The sequence below is a fragment of the Branchiostoma floridae genome, chromosome 11 (genome assembly GCF_000003815.2).
Source record: "Branchiostoma floridae strain S238N-H82 chromosome 11, Bfl_VNyyK, whole genome shotgun sequence".
Classification (NCBI taxonomy): domain Eukaryota; kingdom Metazoa; phylum Chordata; class Leptocardii; order Amphioxiformes; family Branchiostomatidae; genus Branchiostoma; species Branchiostoma floridae.
This window is the reverse complement of record NC_049989.1, coordinates 257763-272592: the sequence shown is the minus strand read 5'-3', so window position 1 is coordinate 272592 and position 14830 is coordinate 257763. Positions and strand designations below refer to the sequence as shown.

Here is a 14830-nt window from a genome sequence, read left to right as displayed (position 1 = left end):
AGCTGAACACGAACGTGTCGGAGAACTCTTTTCATGAGTAATTGGGCGGAAGGTCAATATTACATCATGCTGAGAGGTCATCATGAGGTCATTCCAGCGATTGTTGTACAGACAAGACGCCAGTTGAAATCACAACAATGCCGAAGACTCTTGTCCAACACATTTATTAATCTCAACACGACCGTAAACAACCATTCGCTTGGGGGTTGATTAGTCGAGAAGTTTAAAACTGCACACTGGAGACATTTTGCCATACTGTAATGCCAGATTTTAGATTAAATTTTTGTCCCTAATATTGTAACATGGAAAAACAGAATTGTTGTTCGCTAAAGAATACATTCTACACCATTCTACACCAGCTTCATATTCCCAAGGTTAGTTCACACTACACACACAAAAGCACACACACACACACACACACAGTACACCTACACACACACACACGCTACACACACACACTCGCACACTCACACACACACACATTCACACACACACACACACACACACACACACAGACACACACACACACACACACACATTCACACACACAGACACACACACAGACACACACACACACACATTCACACAGACACACACACACAGACACACACACACACACATTCACACAGACACACACACACACCTGTCAACGCCTAGCGGTAAAAGGCCCGGCATTGTGTCTTTGCGTGTTCTTGCGAAATGTTTTAGGAACGGCTTCATCCATTTTTGTACTTCAGCATCGGGAAGTGTCTCGCAAAACAAGTGACGGACACCTGACATCATCACATAGATAGATGATAATCTGGTGCTCTGGTGTGACATTTTTATCGATGAATACCCTCAGATTATAGTGTAATAATCTTGGAATGCTGACCGACCAACTCAGGCTAGGGAGTGGCTTCCTGAGGCAAACAAAAGTCGGACAATTAGTAACGTTTATGCTACCCGAATTTTCTTTCGGAACAACGGAAGCAAATATCTACTTTATCTTTTGAATCTTTATCATGGTTATATGTGACCCTAAAAATCTCAGCTGTTATCAATTTACACACCTTGGCTTAATGACATTGATTGATGGGTAACAAACACTCAAGTTTTTGTACACACGTTGGCAGGATGTTCATGGCAATCTGAAAACCGTACGCATCATAAATCCCCAACGAACGCATGACCGCGCCATCTCAAGTGTATTTACTATAGAGGTCGTGTCTGCGATCAGAAAGAGTCTGTAAATCCTGAGTGTTCCCGGCCCAAGGCTTCCGGATATGTGGTGTACTGCCGACCCAACATAATCCTACAAGCGCGTTTTATTTCGCAGGTGTTTGGCCTAACCTGAAAACAGGATTTATGGCTCATCTGTTCCATTGTTGTGTAGTACACGGTAAACTGCAGATCGTGTCTCACGGTTGAATGCTGACTTTCCTCTCAAGAATTCTGCCCCCGGGCTTCGACCGTGTACTGAACGGTACACTGAAGATCGTGCCTCGTCGTGGCTGATTGCTCATGTTCCTAGAAAACGTGTTGGAGTTATTAGCTTAGGAATGATGTAATATCTTTCTTAGCTCCTCCCAAAAATTCTTCCCCACTTTAATTTTGCCAATCATAGCAGTTCGTTCTCTCCATATGTCTTCGTGTAGGTAAACAATTCTACTTAAAAGGCATAATACGGAGAATTGGCAGAAAATTTGCATACTTACTGCTATAGATTTGTCAGACCAAGCCTTAAACACTAGAGCGCCCCTGTCCCGGACAAGAGAACGACATTTCACCGATACCTTTTTACCGTGAGCTGCCAGGTGAACAAGTAAGTTCTGTTTTTTATCTGACGTATGATCTTTTACAGACAATTTGAGGGAGCTACGTATACATAATTATTGTACGATGTTCAGAACACTAACACCATGTATTAGAGTACCCATATTCCAATATTTTCATTTAAATCACGGATACTTTGTAACTTCTTAGCATTAGTGTTTTCGCAAGTTTTGGGGAAACAGACTAAAATGCTCGCGCGGGTGCCCCTCACGTAACGAATCTTATGTCTAACTCAGACAGTTTTTTTTTGGATTATTTCTTATTTGAAATCTAACCCACCCTTTATGATAACGCTCTGAGTTTTGCATATCTTAATAAAAATCTATTTCATTTTTTTCGTCTTACAGGCTACGATGGCTCTGATGACATTGGTGTTGCTGATCTGTGTCGCAGGTGTTTTTGCTGTTCCGACAGCCGTGCCCACCCCCGCGGCAAAGGGAAAGTACGAGGTGCGACCTTTCCTTCAAAGTCTTTTGATACCTTAGCAACAAACTTGAAACCTTTTTTTCTTCAGATACAGACGAGAACAATATGGCACTACATTAAAGTTAGTAAGTTATTTTGACTGTGCCACAGAGGACAGGTCAGACAGAAGGTAAAGATTTTCGAGTTTTTAAGGGGGGGGGGGGCTGTAAGGGTAGTGGGTTTTTATCCACTGTGTCTAGGGCTGTTCTCTATAGTTAAGGGAATTGATGTTATCAACTTTATCAGCTTTGTGGCAGGATAGTATGACTTGTTTGTATACGTGACAATGTTGTTTAGGTTTGGGCCATCACTTTTAGTTTTAAAGTTCATGTGTAGAATAAGGTACCGGCAAAGAAAGGCAGTGTTATCCTTCTACAATTGTCTTCTGATGTTAATTTGTATATCTGACGTTTTAACAGTCCCTTTTTTTGATAATCTAGGTTTAACATAAGGCTTATGACATATTTTTTTATTCTGTCTTTTTTATCTTTTCATAAAAAGTTGAAAATTTCCCATTTTACAGCTGTAATAACCAAAGGTGGTGTAACAATCATTGCCATGCTATGTGTTATCTGAGACAGTGCTACGGACTTAATGATAGTGATTTGTCCATAGAGGGTTTGATTTTTGCATCTCTAGAATTGTAGTGTATTTTCAATCTTTCTAACTGTTTCTCCCAGTTTACAAGTTCACATTCATGATGTAGGAAAGAATTATAGAAGTATATGCCTAAGGATTTTATTGGGGTCTCTGGCAAATATATTCCTAGGGGGTGTCTTGTCTATCAACATAAGTTCCACTCCATAAACCTTCACATGTTTTCAAATTTAAAGTTAGGCTTGAAACAGTACAAAAATCTTGAATATGTCTGAAGGCATTTTCCATGGATATAGCTTCAGATACAAGTAAGGTGGTTGTATCGGCTACTGTGAGATTTTAATTTCAACAGTTTCATTAGAATTGTCTTTAACTTTTATTCCAGCTATATCATGTGCATTCCTAATATCCACAGCAATACTTTCTACTGCTGAGATAAAAAGAAGTGCAGATATAGGACATCCTTGGCGAATACCTTTGTTAAGGATTCAGACATCCAGCCTTGATTGATGATATTTAATTTTAAAACCCCAGTGCCTATAGAGCTTCTACTGAACCTAAACTTTAGAAAGACCGCCTGGTGGTCAGTAAGAATTGCAGGTCTAATGTCACATTTTCTAAATTTTCTACAAGTCTTTTATGAATGAACGAATAATCAAGTCTACAAACCACATTTTAGGCTAAGTTCCTCCATGTATATTGTCGTGTGTCAGTATTCACTAACCTCCAGGCATCACACATATCTAACTTAGAGTATAGTTTGTTTTATCGCTGTATTCGGTCATAATGCTGTGTGCTCTACAACCTTTTTTTTATCCATAATGGGATTTTGTACACAATTCAGAACCTCAGAACAGATGAATTGGGTCATGACTATTGAACCAATTTGATACCTTTCCAAAGTAGTTTATTTCTTTCCCTGGTGACATTTAGTTCAGGGGGCTTGTATGCTAAGGAAATAAAATTCTATACCCTCAACAGCACAGTTTAAGAGAAGTGTTCTGCCATTGATTACAATCTGAGGAATTATAATCACGGAAGACAAAATCGAGTGTAGGTATAAATTTGTATGGCGAGACCTCTGTAACGATTTGATCCAAAGGTCTGAAAGCATGGACCTTGCCACGCTCTAGTTGGAAAATGGCTGGCGTCATCGGTGAAATGTGTTTCCTACAGGAATATCATGTCAGCCTTTTCCCTTTTTGCATATGAAACTTTATGGTATTGAACCTCTTTATTTCTCGAGGAGTCCTCGAACCTTGAGAGAGATATAAGAGTTAAATTGATTCTGTATCAAATCATCAGCATGTATCATCAGGTATTTTGTTGATGTTTACAAACAGCGTATTACAGTCCTCTTCCGCATATTCCACCGTTTGGCAAAAATGTTGAGGTTCAAAACACTCCCCTTTGGCTCGATCGAACATCATATTAATGAGCTCAACTAGTGCATGTCGTTTTTGTATCAAGTATTGGTTTTGCACAGCCGAGCGAACAGTCCATAATCTAGTAACTTAATATCTGTCCGGTCCAATTCGACATGGGAGACATAAGTAATCCAGAAATTCAGAGACTAGCATCAGGTCGTACCGCTCTGCTCCGGAAGTGGCGCACCTTTTTGTTGTTTCAACTGGGGCTCGTCGGCCTCAATCGGTGAGTTGTTTCTGGGTCGTTTCTGTCCTGCTAACTGCTTTTCTGTCTGATCTTTTTTGTAGCATCATGTTGTCAGTTGTAGGTTGCGACCCATAATCCTGTCCGTCGCTCTCGCTGTCGATATGTTTTAGCAGGAACGCCTGTCTTGTGCACATCCAAACCGCAATCAAAACACCGCTGTGGTTCTGGACAGCCGGACAGTGAGTGTCCAGGCTGTTTGCAGTTTTTACAGTACGTGTTTGTTTCATTTGGGCGTCTCGCTGTAGCTTTGTCACCAAGGGCCCAATCGTGACAGTTGGCGGTAGGGGGTCTTTGTATATGTTCATGTGGAAGAATCAGCGGACTGTCTTCCATCTTGTTGATTATAATAATAATAAGTTAATTACAAATTCTTGCCCGAGGGCTAATTGCATGTGACAAAAGAAAAAGACAGTCTAGACAAATAATAGTAAGCACTAAAACAGTATAGTAAGCGACTACTCTAGTCTAACTTAAAGTTGTAACTTATTGGGTTTGACTTCTTTTTCTGAGACAGTGGAAGACGAAAGATCCTACTTTTTCTGTAATGTGTGGCTTTTGCGATGTTAAAAGGAGAGTAGTTTTCTTTTTGTCTGTAAACGTGAAGATATTAGGAAATAATTTGGTGGCTTCTTTTCAGAGCTCTTTTCTTTCTTGATTATAGAAAAAAATTGTTTGAAATAAAATGTGTTTCGTCTTCTACCATATCTAAAGTACAGTATTTTGTTAGACGCTTGTTCTCATCTTTGAGCGCAAGTCGTGCCGTAGCTTGGCTTGACCTCTCCCGACCACCCTCTTTCCACTTCCTTTTACCTCACCGACACAATTTACACCTTGGTGGAGTTAGGAAGGTCATACAAAGTGTCTTTCCCAAGGGCACAAGATCGATGACATGAAAGGATTCGAGCCCGGACCATTTAGTTGTGAGCCGATAACTCTTCCGGTACACAACACGACCTCACCCACTCACCTTTGTTTGCTAGATTAATGCTTTTTTTTGATAAATCATGATATTGGCCATCCTGTTAGGCCTTTGGAATTACATTGTAATGCAATATAGTGTTACCAGCCAACCCATAAGTCACAAGCCGATTAAACTTTCATTTTTATATACACATTCATGCAGCACCTGACCCTGCCCATTAACGAGCGCGGGACGAAGTTTAACGAGGAAGTTGACGTGAACCATGACAACAAGATTGTGATCTTCGAGGTGCCCGACCACAACACCGTGTCCAACAGCATGGTCATGTTGGACTTCAACACTGTAAGTATGCTTGTGCATTTAACTATTAGCATTACAAGTAGCATGCATACATACGGTACTTAAATCTGAGTGGTCATGTTGGACTTCAACATTGTAAATATGCTTGTTTTCTGACTATGAGCATTGTAAGTAATATGATACCTTAGTCTGTGTGGTCATAATAAACTTCAACAGAGTAAGTATGCTTGCTTTTCTAACTATGAGCATTACAAGTAATATGGTAATCTGCTTGGTCATGTTAGACTTCCACTCTGTAAGTATGCTTATGTTTCTAATTAATATCATTACAAGTAGCATGCATACATATGTTAGTTAAATATGGGTGGTCTGGTTGGACTTCAACATTGTAAGTATGCTTGTGATGTTAGCATTACAAGTAAACTATCTTTCTACTGATCAACTATTGATATCAAAGAAGTTTACAGCTTTGATATTATTTGCATACGACCTTTAAGCCAAATAGAAGTTTTTCTGTCCATTTTTTAGCGCAAGATGATGACCCTGTATGCGAAGAGGGAAGAATGCCTGCTGTCCGAAATGCCGGAAGACATGGCTCAGTTCGAGCAGGTGGAGGAAGGACTCAAGATGGTCGCTGTAAGTCACATATAGTTTCACTTTTCACTTTCACGTCTTAATGTCTGTCTATTCCGACTCGAGAACCTTGTGAGGGAACGTGATCAGTGATTATGATAAATAATGATTTTTATTTCCAAATTGATGCATGTAGGATAATTGCATAGAGAGTAAGAGTAGAAAGGTAACAAATCTCTATTCTATACATCTATTTAATGCTTCTACATACATTACCACATTACCGAGGGGTTTGACGTCTTCTGTAAAAGCAGTGACACTAAAAAGTGTCAGGTTTTTAATGACTACTGAATCTGTGATTTCTGCTAACTGGTTTATAAACATTGTTTTAATTGTTTCGAATACCTTATTTTTTCATCTTCATAATATTCCTGTCACATTATGTACGATCTTCGGACGTACTTTGCGATCGCTGGAGGGTCGGACAATTTTAATTATATCTTCAGAGGGTCTTGCATTCTGCAAACTGTCCCTGTCACATATAAGCGAGGCTCGTGCGATCGCCGGTGAATAAATCTATGATAATGAACCTCCCATGACCTTTTGCACGTGGACAAGGTAACACAAAACGTTCCTCACAGAAAGGCAAGATATCAATAAATGTTTATTCTTTTGTTGTCGGAATCTTTTTAGCCAATTAATGGAATTCGCGGGCATACTAGAAATGATAAAAGAAAAGAAAGTGTGTCATAAAGCCAGCCTACATACTACCACAGGGGCCACAATGTCAGAATTACCCTCACATTTCAATAAATTCAATATTTGCAAACAATCGTAAGTCGGGCGTAAGTCGGGCGAACGTCGCCCGACTGACGGGCGTTCGCCATACGATTTGCACAATCTGCACGATCTGCAGGCGAGTTGGTTACGAGGTCTGCGAAATCCGAGATTATCGGCCATTTGTCGCTGCACCGCGACCATCGTACGACCCTTGAAAATCGCCGGCGATCCCGAAAAATCGACATAATCGTGGGAACACCGGACGTCTTACTCACGAAAATGTCATTTAGAGCTCGCAGAATTCGATCGATTTTCGCGTAATGTGACAGGGTGACGGCAGTTACAAAGAGAATGCATTTCCTCTTTAGCTTATCTGTTGCGCAATATTTGTACAATCTCACATGCACTGACCTCCTTCTTCTATTAACGAAATTATCACCGTCGTCAGAATGGTTCATTCATTTTATGTTTCTGTTGTGTTTGTCTCTGGGTCTGTGTGTCTGTGAACAGCATGAGTCGAGAAAACATGGATGGATCCGGATGATATTTGATAGATAAGTAGGGCTAGCCTTCTACGCTAAAATGAGACTTTCAAACTTTGAACAACTTTTGCTATTTAGGTAGAGAAGATGATCAACTGAGACGATTTATGCAAATGGAGACTTTGTACAATCACTGGAAACATTTGACCATATCTCACTCGAAAAGGTTAATATCATTTTGCAGATAGAGATATGAGGTGATGGAACTCTAGTTCATATGGCGCTTATTGTCTTTTTTCAGGACCCCAACGTAGACACCAGGATTACCAGCACGAAGTCTGTGGAGACTTTCGACATCGTCGTGCGAGACCAGTTGTACGATAGGTCCTCCCTGGGTCCCGAGATGCAGGAGATGTGCGCCAAGTTCCAGATCCACACCTTGGAGGCGATCGGAGAAGACGTCGAGATCGAGGAAGAGAAAGAGGAAGAGAAGTCAGGTATGTTACGATTCTCAATAAATGCGGGGTCATGTGACGTAACTGCAGGGTGTTTGGCCCAGAAACCACAGGTTCAAACCCTGTCATGCTGTTTATTCTATGCTCTAGGCAAAGGCACTTTACACGACTTTCCTCACTCCATCCTGGTGAAATGGGTACCTGATTTGATTGGAGAGGTTGTACCATAGACACAATGAGTACTAGCCCCTTACGGCTACGGGGCTACCTTTACCGTTAAATACCAACTACCAACACTTCTAAAACATACCACAGTAAAATGGCGTATACTGTACAGTTACTTCCCTCTACTTTATTTCAGCAACAGGATTATAAAAGTTATTTATCTTAAACAGCAAGCATCACTTTTTTCTTCAGCTAATATAAGCAATTGAATTTTTCCAATTAACCTTTACTTAAGCCACTAGACAGATGGAATGCCACTTTCTGTGTTGGACACATTCTCTGTGCGATATTAAAGAAAAACTTGGGGTACTCTTGAGTCAGCTGTAGACGTGCTTTACAAAACCCTGCAGTTTTAAGACGGAAAAGCATGTCGTTACATCTTTGAGGAGGTTTGGCTCTGCTGTAACCTTTATCTGCGGGGTAACCTATATCCATTGTTTCGAAAACGAGTTATGTAGAGATATCGGGTGGACAGACGGGGTTTCAAATCGCACTATTATCCAAATATTATACTCCAAAAGCATCATCCGTCAGATTGTTATCAGGAAATTCCTAGCGTTTTAAAATTAACTCGTTGATAAAGGTGAGCTAGCGTTATATGTATGTAGCTTCGTGGAAAATAATGCGGCATTTAAAAAGTTCTACTACACTTATGACCGCCCCTTAACGCTTACTTTTCTGTTAAGATGTCTTAATGCTGCCAATACATTAAAGGTTTGTACAACATGTTTCCACAGAGCTCGGTCGTTTCCTCGGACGTTCCTCGAGGGTTCGTCGCCTTACACTCAACTGTCCGCCAACCGAGTTTAAGTACCGATGCAGCCTTAAAACCGACAGCTGCATCTACTACTACACCTGCAACGGCATCGCCAACCGTCCTGGCCTGCCTCCAACCGCTGCCCAGTGCACCAACAACCACATCTTCCACAGTGATGCATGGCAGTGTCAGCCATTCTGTCCTTAGAGTCCATACATTTTTTGGCCCCTTGAGTTTGTATTCATTAATCTAACAAAGGGGATTTCGATATCAAAACGTACACGTTGTTAGTTCTCTCACAAAAGTGTGGATGTAACGTTTTGAGGAATGCCAAAATGGCGGTGTAACACTTATATTCTAGTATTGCCTGTTCATTTTATAAACTGTCTTAAAACAAAACAGACTGTGTTACCCTCTAGCTCTACACTGTTGTATCTTTTTGCATTCTTTATTCATTTACCTCTTCTTGCACGGAATTGCACCCAGAGCCCGGGTTTCACATGTGAAAATAAAGAAAACAAAATCAAATTACTTTTCCATCACTCCTGTACGTAGTTCTTTGATACTAGTCTTGTTTAAAAGATGCCAGCAAGTATAAAGTAAGACTGTATCTCTGTTATAAACGTTGTCTGACTCTTGCCTCTTCCCTCATGACCTCAATGAAAAGCGGGCCGTTTTGAGCTTTCATGAATATACAAAGGTTCAAACAAAGTATGATTTACTAAGTGTGTATTCGCCACACTTTTCTTCATGAGAACCCTGTTCTTATTCACACCTTTCATTTGAATAAAAGTTACTTTAACCCAGAATCAAGTGTTCTTACCATTTCTTGAGTGTTGGTTAAAAGGACCATAAATCAATTGTTCTTATTAGATTAAAGAATGAATTTAGATCGATATTGGACATTTTTGCCCAACCGAGCTAAGAGCAGATCTCGACAAAGAAAACATACATGTTAAGTATCATGGGTCTAGCCTAGCACAGCATTTCTGCTTCTTCTCTGCTTCTTGGGAGTGGTAGCAATGTCAGAAGGTAAGAGTTTAGAAATACAGCATGTATGCACGGTGGGTGGATACTAGGCTAGTTTTTCCCATTTCTAGGTGTGAACGAAAAAATTTGTTTACAGTAGGTTGCATTCTTGGCTAACCATTAAATATTGGAAAATAAACAAAATAGTATGGACGTGACAATTTTGTTGAAATAAGGCCACGTTGATTTGATTATATGGATGACATCCTCTGGGAACTCCAAAATTGATACGAGCGAGCGAATAAAAAAAAGTTTGGCCAAAAAAAAAGTTGCCCTCAATATGAAATCAATGTGGCCAGGAAGGTTGAACATTAGGACTAAAACATATACTAGTAGTACGGTATACCAACAGTTTGGTGTAGGGACCAGTACATCATACGGCCGGTGCAAAACGTATATTTTCTTCTAGGACCAATCCGACAAAAAAAACCTGAAAAAAAAATCAGACGAAGGGGTTTCGCCAATTACAAAATGGACACAATATGTCGGCAGGTGTTTGGGGTCTTACCGGGGGCCAAGAAGACAACAAAAGCGAAGTCGAGTAGAGTTTATAGTCAATTGTACCAAGTTTCTACAGTCAAAGGTACAGAGCTTTTATTACATGGAGATGGGATTTTAAAATGCCAGTGGTAGTCCAATAATCCAACAGATTCCTTTGTAGCAAAAATGACCAATTACCATTGTTTTGAGTATTGCCAGTTCTCAAGTTTCCACATACAATCAGGTCCAGGTTCAGGTCCGGACTATGGAAATGATCCTCTGGACATGAACGAGACCTTTACCTGAATTTTCTGTACTGGTACCCACTCCTACCAACAATATTTTTTTTCTTTCTGTCCTTTCACATCTTATTCTTTGACTTTGGATTTATTTTGGCATTCTATGGCATTAGTTATCTGTTTTCTGATACTTTTTTTTCAATCTACGGAATATTTGTGCTCATTTTACAGCTGTTTTGCATAATTCACTCTGTGGTCCAAAACTTTTTTTTTTTTTGGAAACGGCCGAAAATTGGTCCGAGCGCGGATGTCATCCATATAATCAAATCAACATGGCCTAAGTGAAAATGTTTTACCATACTCTGAATGTTGGCATTATAAGTTGAATGACTGATTTTAATCCTGAAGACGATTAATTTCCTGTCCTGTATGTGTTTTATTTTCCCAAACATTAGATAAGATCGGCTTCATATATTACCAGAAAATTTGATCTCATGCCGTGCTGCACGGATCGCCGGAAGTGGTAGTTGATGCTGGTGTGCCAGATCGTGTCTTGATGTCGGTTGTATTTTTTCGTACTCAGCTTACTTACTAGCTCCCTATATTTACCTAAGAATGATGTAACCTTTCCACATATCCTCAGTGTTGAATGTTTTTTTCCCAGTAATCCGCGTTCCCGATATTTAAATAAGAATGATGTAACCTTTCCATACGCCCTCCCCGAAATTTTACCCCACGTTACTTTCGCCAATCACAAAAGTGCGTTCCCTCCTTACACCATGGTGGAGAGAAATTATTCTCCTTAAAAGGCATCTCAAAGATGATAGACAGGAAACTTTGCATGCGTCCTGCTATAAATTTGTGACTCTGTTCACTGAACACCAGAGCGCGCCGGTCCGGTAGAACAAAACGACATTTCACGTACCCCTCACCGAGTACAGTCAGCAGAAAAAAAGTAAGTTCTGATATCGTCTTTTCTTTTAATATCGGGTACGACTTTTTTTAAATCGGGTATAATTCTCCATAAGAGGTGAAAATGCGTCCCTCTTGACTTCTTTGTCCCTTATTAGGTGAAGAATGAAGAATGACATAGTGGTTGTATGGGTATGATAGGCTTGACATTGTGAAGAAAGGAAAGTTCCAGTTTTACGTTGTCCTTTCTTCTAAAACAGTTGTAACAAATGTCAAAAGGCAGCGGGAAGTGTGCATATCGTACAGACAGTTGATACCGAACCTTTCTTTTGTATTCACATAAAGTTTTCTACCAAGGGCGCCAAAAGTTTGAGGGTTTTTTTCTAGCGCATACAAGCCGATACCTTCGGCAGATCAAACGCTTGGGTGTGTAACACCAAGCTTAGTGAATTGCGAACTGCAGATTTTGTTACAAAATTGACGGGAATATAAAATTCTTACTAGAAATAGCGGAGCGGAGAACAAAGGTTTTTTTTTTTAATTTTTAGTTATTTTGTAGGACAGGACTAGACACGGTATAGTTCTTGAATCTTGATTTGAAGACGTACTTTGCCGAGAGGTCTCCATTACGTTATTGGATTTCCGTGTGTGGTAAGCTTCCATGGAAATGTTCAAAACATTTCACTTCACACTGTGTCTGCGTGAGGAGTGTGTGTGTGTGTGAGAGAGAATATCAGACTTACGTAGGAAAGGGCGGGTTGTGCTTATATTATGGGCGGGCGGGCTCAACCCCGCCCCAGCCGAATCTTGTAGTTGCGCCCGGCAATGATCGTCACGTTAAGTTCGGCGAATTCTCATGGTGTTGCGGTTGCTATGCTTTTGTCCGTGTTACCATGCGTTTTAGTACAACTTCCAAATATATTCTGTAGTATAAGGTATGATTAAAAAAGAAGAAAATTGTGGGCAAAGGACGCCAGTTTAAGTTTACCATGTAATGTCCAGCGCACATTCGCCACGTCAAGCGCTGGTATGTGCTATATACCAAGCGTATTAGTTTAGACATATAGACCTCGTTCATTTACAAAATGACGAGAATATAAGGTGTTTGTTATCAGAGAGAACACGTTTTTCGAAGAACGTAGGTTGCAATTATTGACTCGTTCTGTAGGACAGGAACAGACACGCCGGGACTTTGGTCAAAGACGCAATGTTTCAAGGGGTATGTTACGTTACTGGGTCTAAGTATACTAGTACGGTGTGCTTTAATTGATATGTTCTAATATAGATTTTTGGGGCCCATTTTGACCACCGTGTCTCCTTTCCTGACGTAGTGGCGGAGGTATAAATATTTTCTAAATACAATCTGCCATTTATTTCGATTCCAGTACCTTTAATACCTCATTCCGTGCCTTCTAGTGTGGCTTTCTGTAGCCTAGGTAAAAGAAACTTTCTGCTTTACATTATAGGTATCACATAATTCCCCTGCACGGCGAAAAAAGGTTGACTGGATAGTTGTCTTTTTAATCAAAGGTACAAAGAATTCTAGACACAAAACAGGCTACTAACTGATTCCTTCCCAGGTTTGACGTTAAAAGTTTAGTTATTGGAGCGCACCTTGAACACAAACACCTAACTTGAGTCCGCCATATTTGCCTTGCCTATTTGTTTTGGTAACACTTGAAATTTCCGCTTCACAGAGGTTTGTGTATGTTCAAGAGGCTGTTTCGTTAGAGCTGTGCATGCTCGTGCTGTGATCCAGAAATTTGACTGAGCGGTCCTCTTCCATACCAAAAGGGTTCATAGTAGAATGGTCCATTATGTTACACTTCGTGGGTAAGCTGCTAGTGCTCTGTACGTGCTGTAACCCATGAATCCTGTGTAGTCGCACATGGGGCATGACTGCGGTGTTTTTTTTTTAGTACAGTGCATTCTTGGCCTAAAGTGTTTGTGATCTTGTTTTTATCCGTAAGCCGTTTCAAGAAGCTCGCAATCATCCCTTTCTTATACTTCTGTGTGAGGTCCGCACCAGGTATTTTTCCATACGTCTTCTGGTTAGCTTGTTTACCACTCACCTTTTTTTCTCATAGTGTGCTTTGTCCATGCAAGGAGGTTTTCAACCTCCTTGGTCCATGCCCACCGTAGCCTTGGCTTTGTCCACCGGTAGTATCGGTAAGTTCTTTCCCTCCTGGGTTCTTTCAATGCGTCTCATACCTGTGATGTTGGGTTTAGCTGTTTTGATGTCGGATGCCTGACTCTGTAGACATTAGCTGCTGAGCACTGCTCGGGTGCAGACACAAACACGCACTTCCGTGGTCACCACACTTACACGTTTGGATTGTGTTCTCGATGCAAAAGCGCCCCCTACATCGGCTACATATAGCGGGTAGAAGCAGTACTCCAGTCAGAAGTTCTGAAGAAGATGTCTGATAGACACCGAAACGTACATAACTGGTTGTGAAAAAGTAAACCCCAATGTCCAGTATTATACCAACCTAATGAAATACCGTTTTTGGAAATTTTTAGTCATTCGTATCCTTTATAAATCGTACAACACGAGGGTGCTTCAGAAATTAATGCTATAAGTTTTATAACAGGCTCATTTTTTCATCGAACGAGTTGAAATTTGGCACAAAGGTAAAGGCATATATCCTTCTGAGATTAAAGTACTATATTTGTTGTTCATGGTTTCATGACTGATTTGTTTGATTGTTTGTTTGAACCTTTATCTATTCATGAGAAGCTCAAATCGGCCAACAGGCCGCTTTTCATTGAAGTAATCAGGGAGGTAAAGGTCAGATAGAATATAACAGAGATACAGGTTACATTGAGTCTTAAAGTGACTGAGTTAAGATCAAGGTGACCACACCCTTGGAAGCCCGTCCGGAAAAACATAAAAGGCAACGTGTTATTAATAATGTTCTTGACTCACTTGTAAATATTGTAAGAAACTGAACCTGCTCATGTAACAAGCTGCATTTCTTGTCAAGCCGCATGCCTATTTTGGTAACGCCTCAGGGGCCAGCCTAATAGCATAGTTGGCGACCGTTTGACAAGAATTCCCAAAATCTCGCAGGCATGAGCAGTTGCATCATCCCTTTATTTAGAGGGAATAACTCGGGAATGGG

The 14830-nt window shown here is 40.5% G+C and overlaps 1 protein-coding gene across 1 annotated transcript; it reads left to right on the top strand.

Moving 5' to 3' along the window:
• The first annotated feature begins 1310 nt into the window (after positions 1 to 1310).
• LOC118426683 lies at positions 1311 to 9854 on the top strand. The gene is made up of 6 exons (XM_035836204.1): positions 1311 to 1804; positions 2163 to 2264; positions 5675 to 5815; positions 6302 to 6409; positions 7910 to 8105; positions 9026 to 9854. The coding sequence occupies exons 2-6, from the start codon at positions 2169 to 2171 to the stop codon at positions 9250 to 9252; spliced, it is 768 nt and encodes a 255-aa protein (XP_035692097.1). The 5' UTR covers positions 1311 to 1804; positions 2163 to 2168; the 3' UTR covers positions 9253 to 9854.
• The last annotated feature ends 4976 nt before the right edge of the window (positions 9855 to 14830 follow it).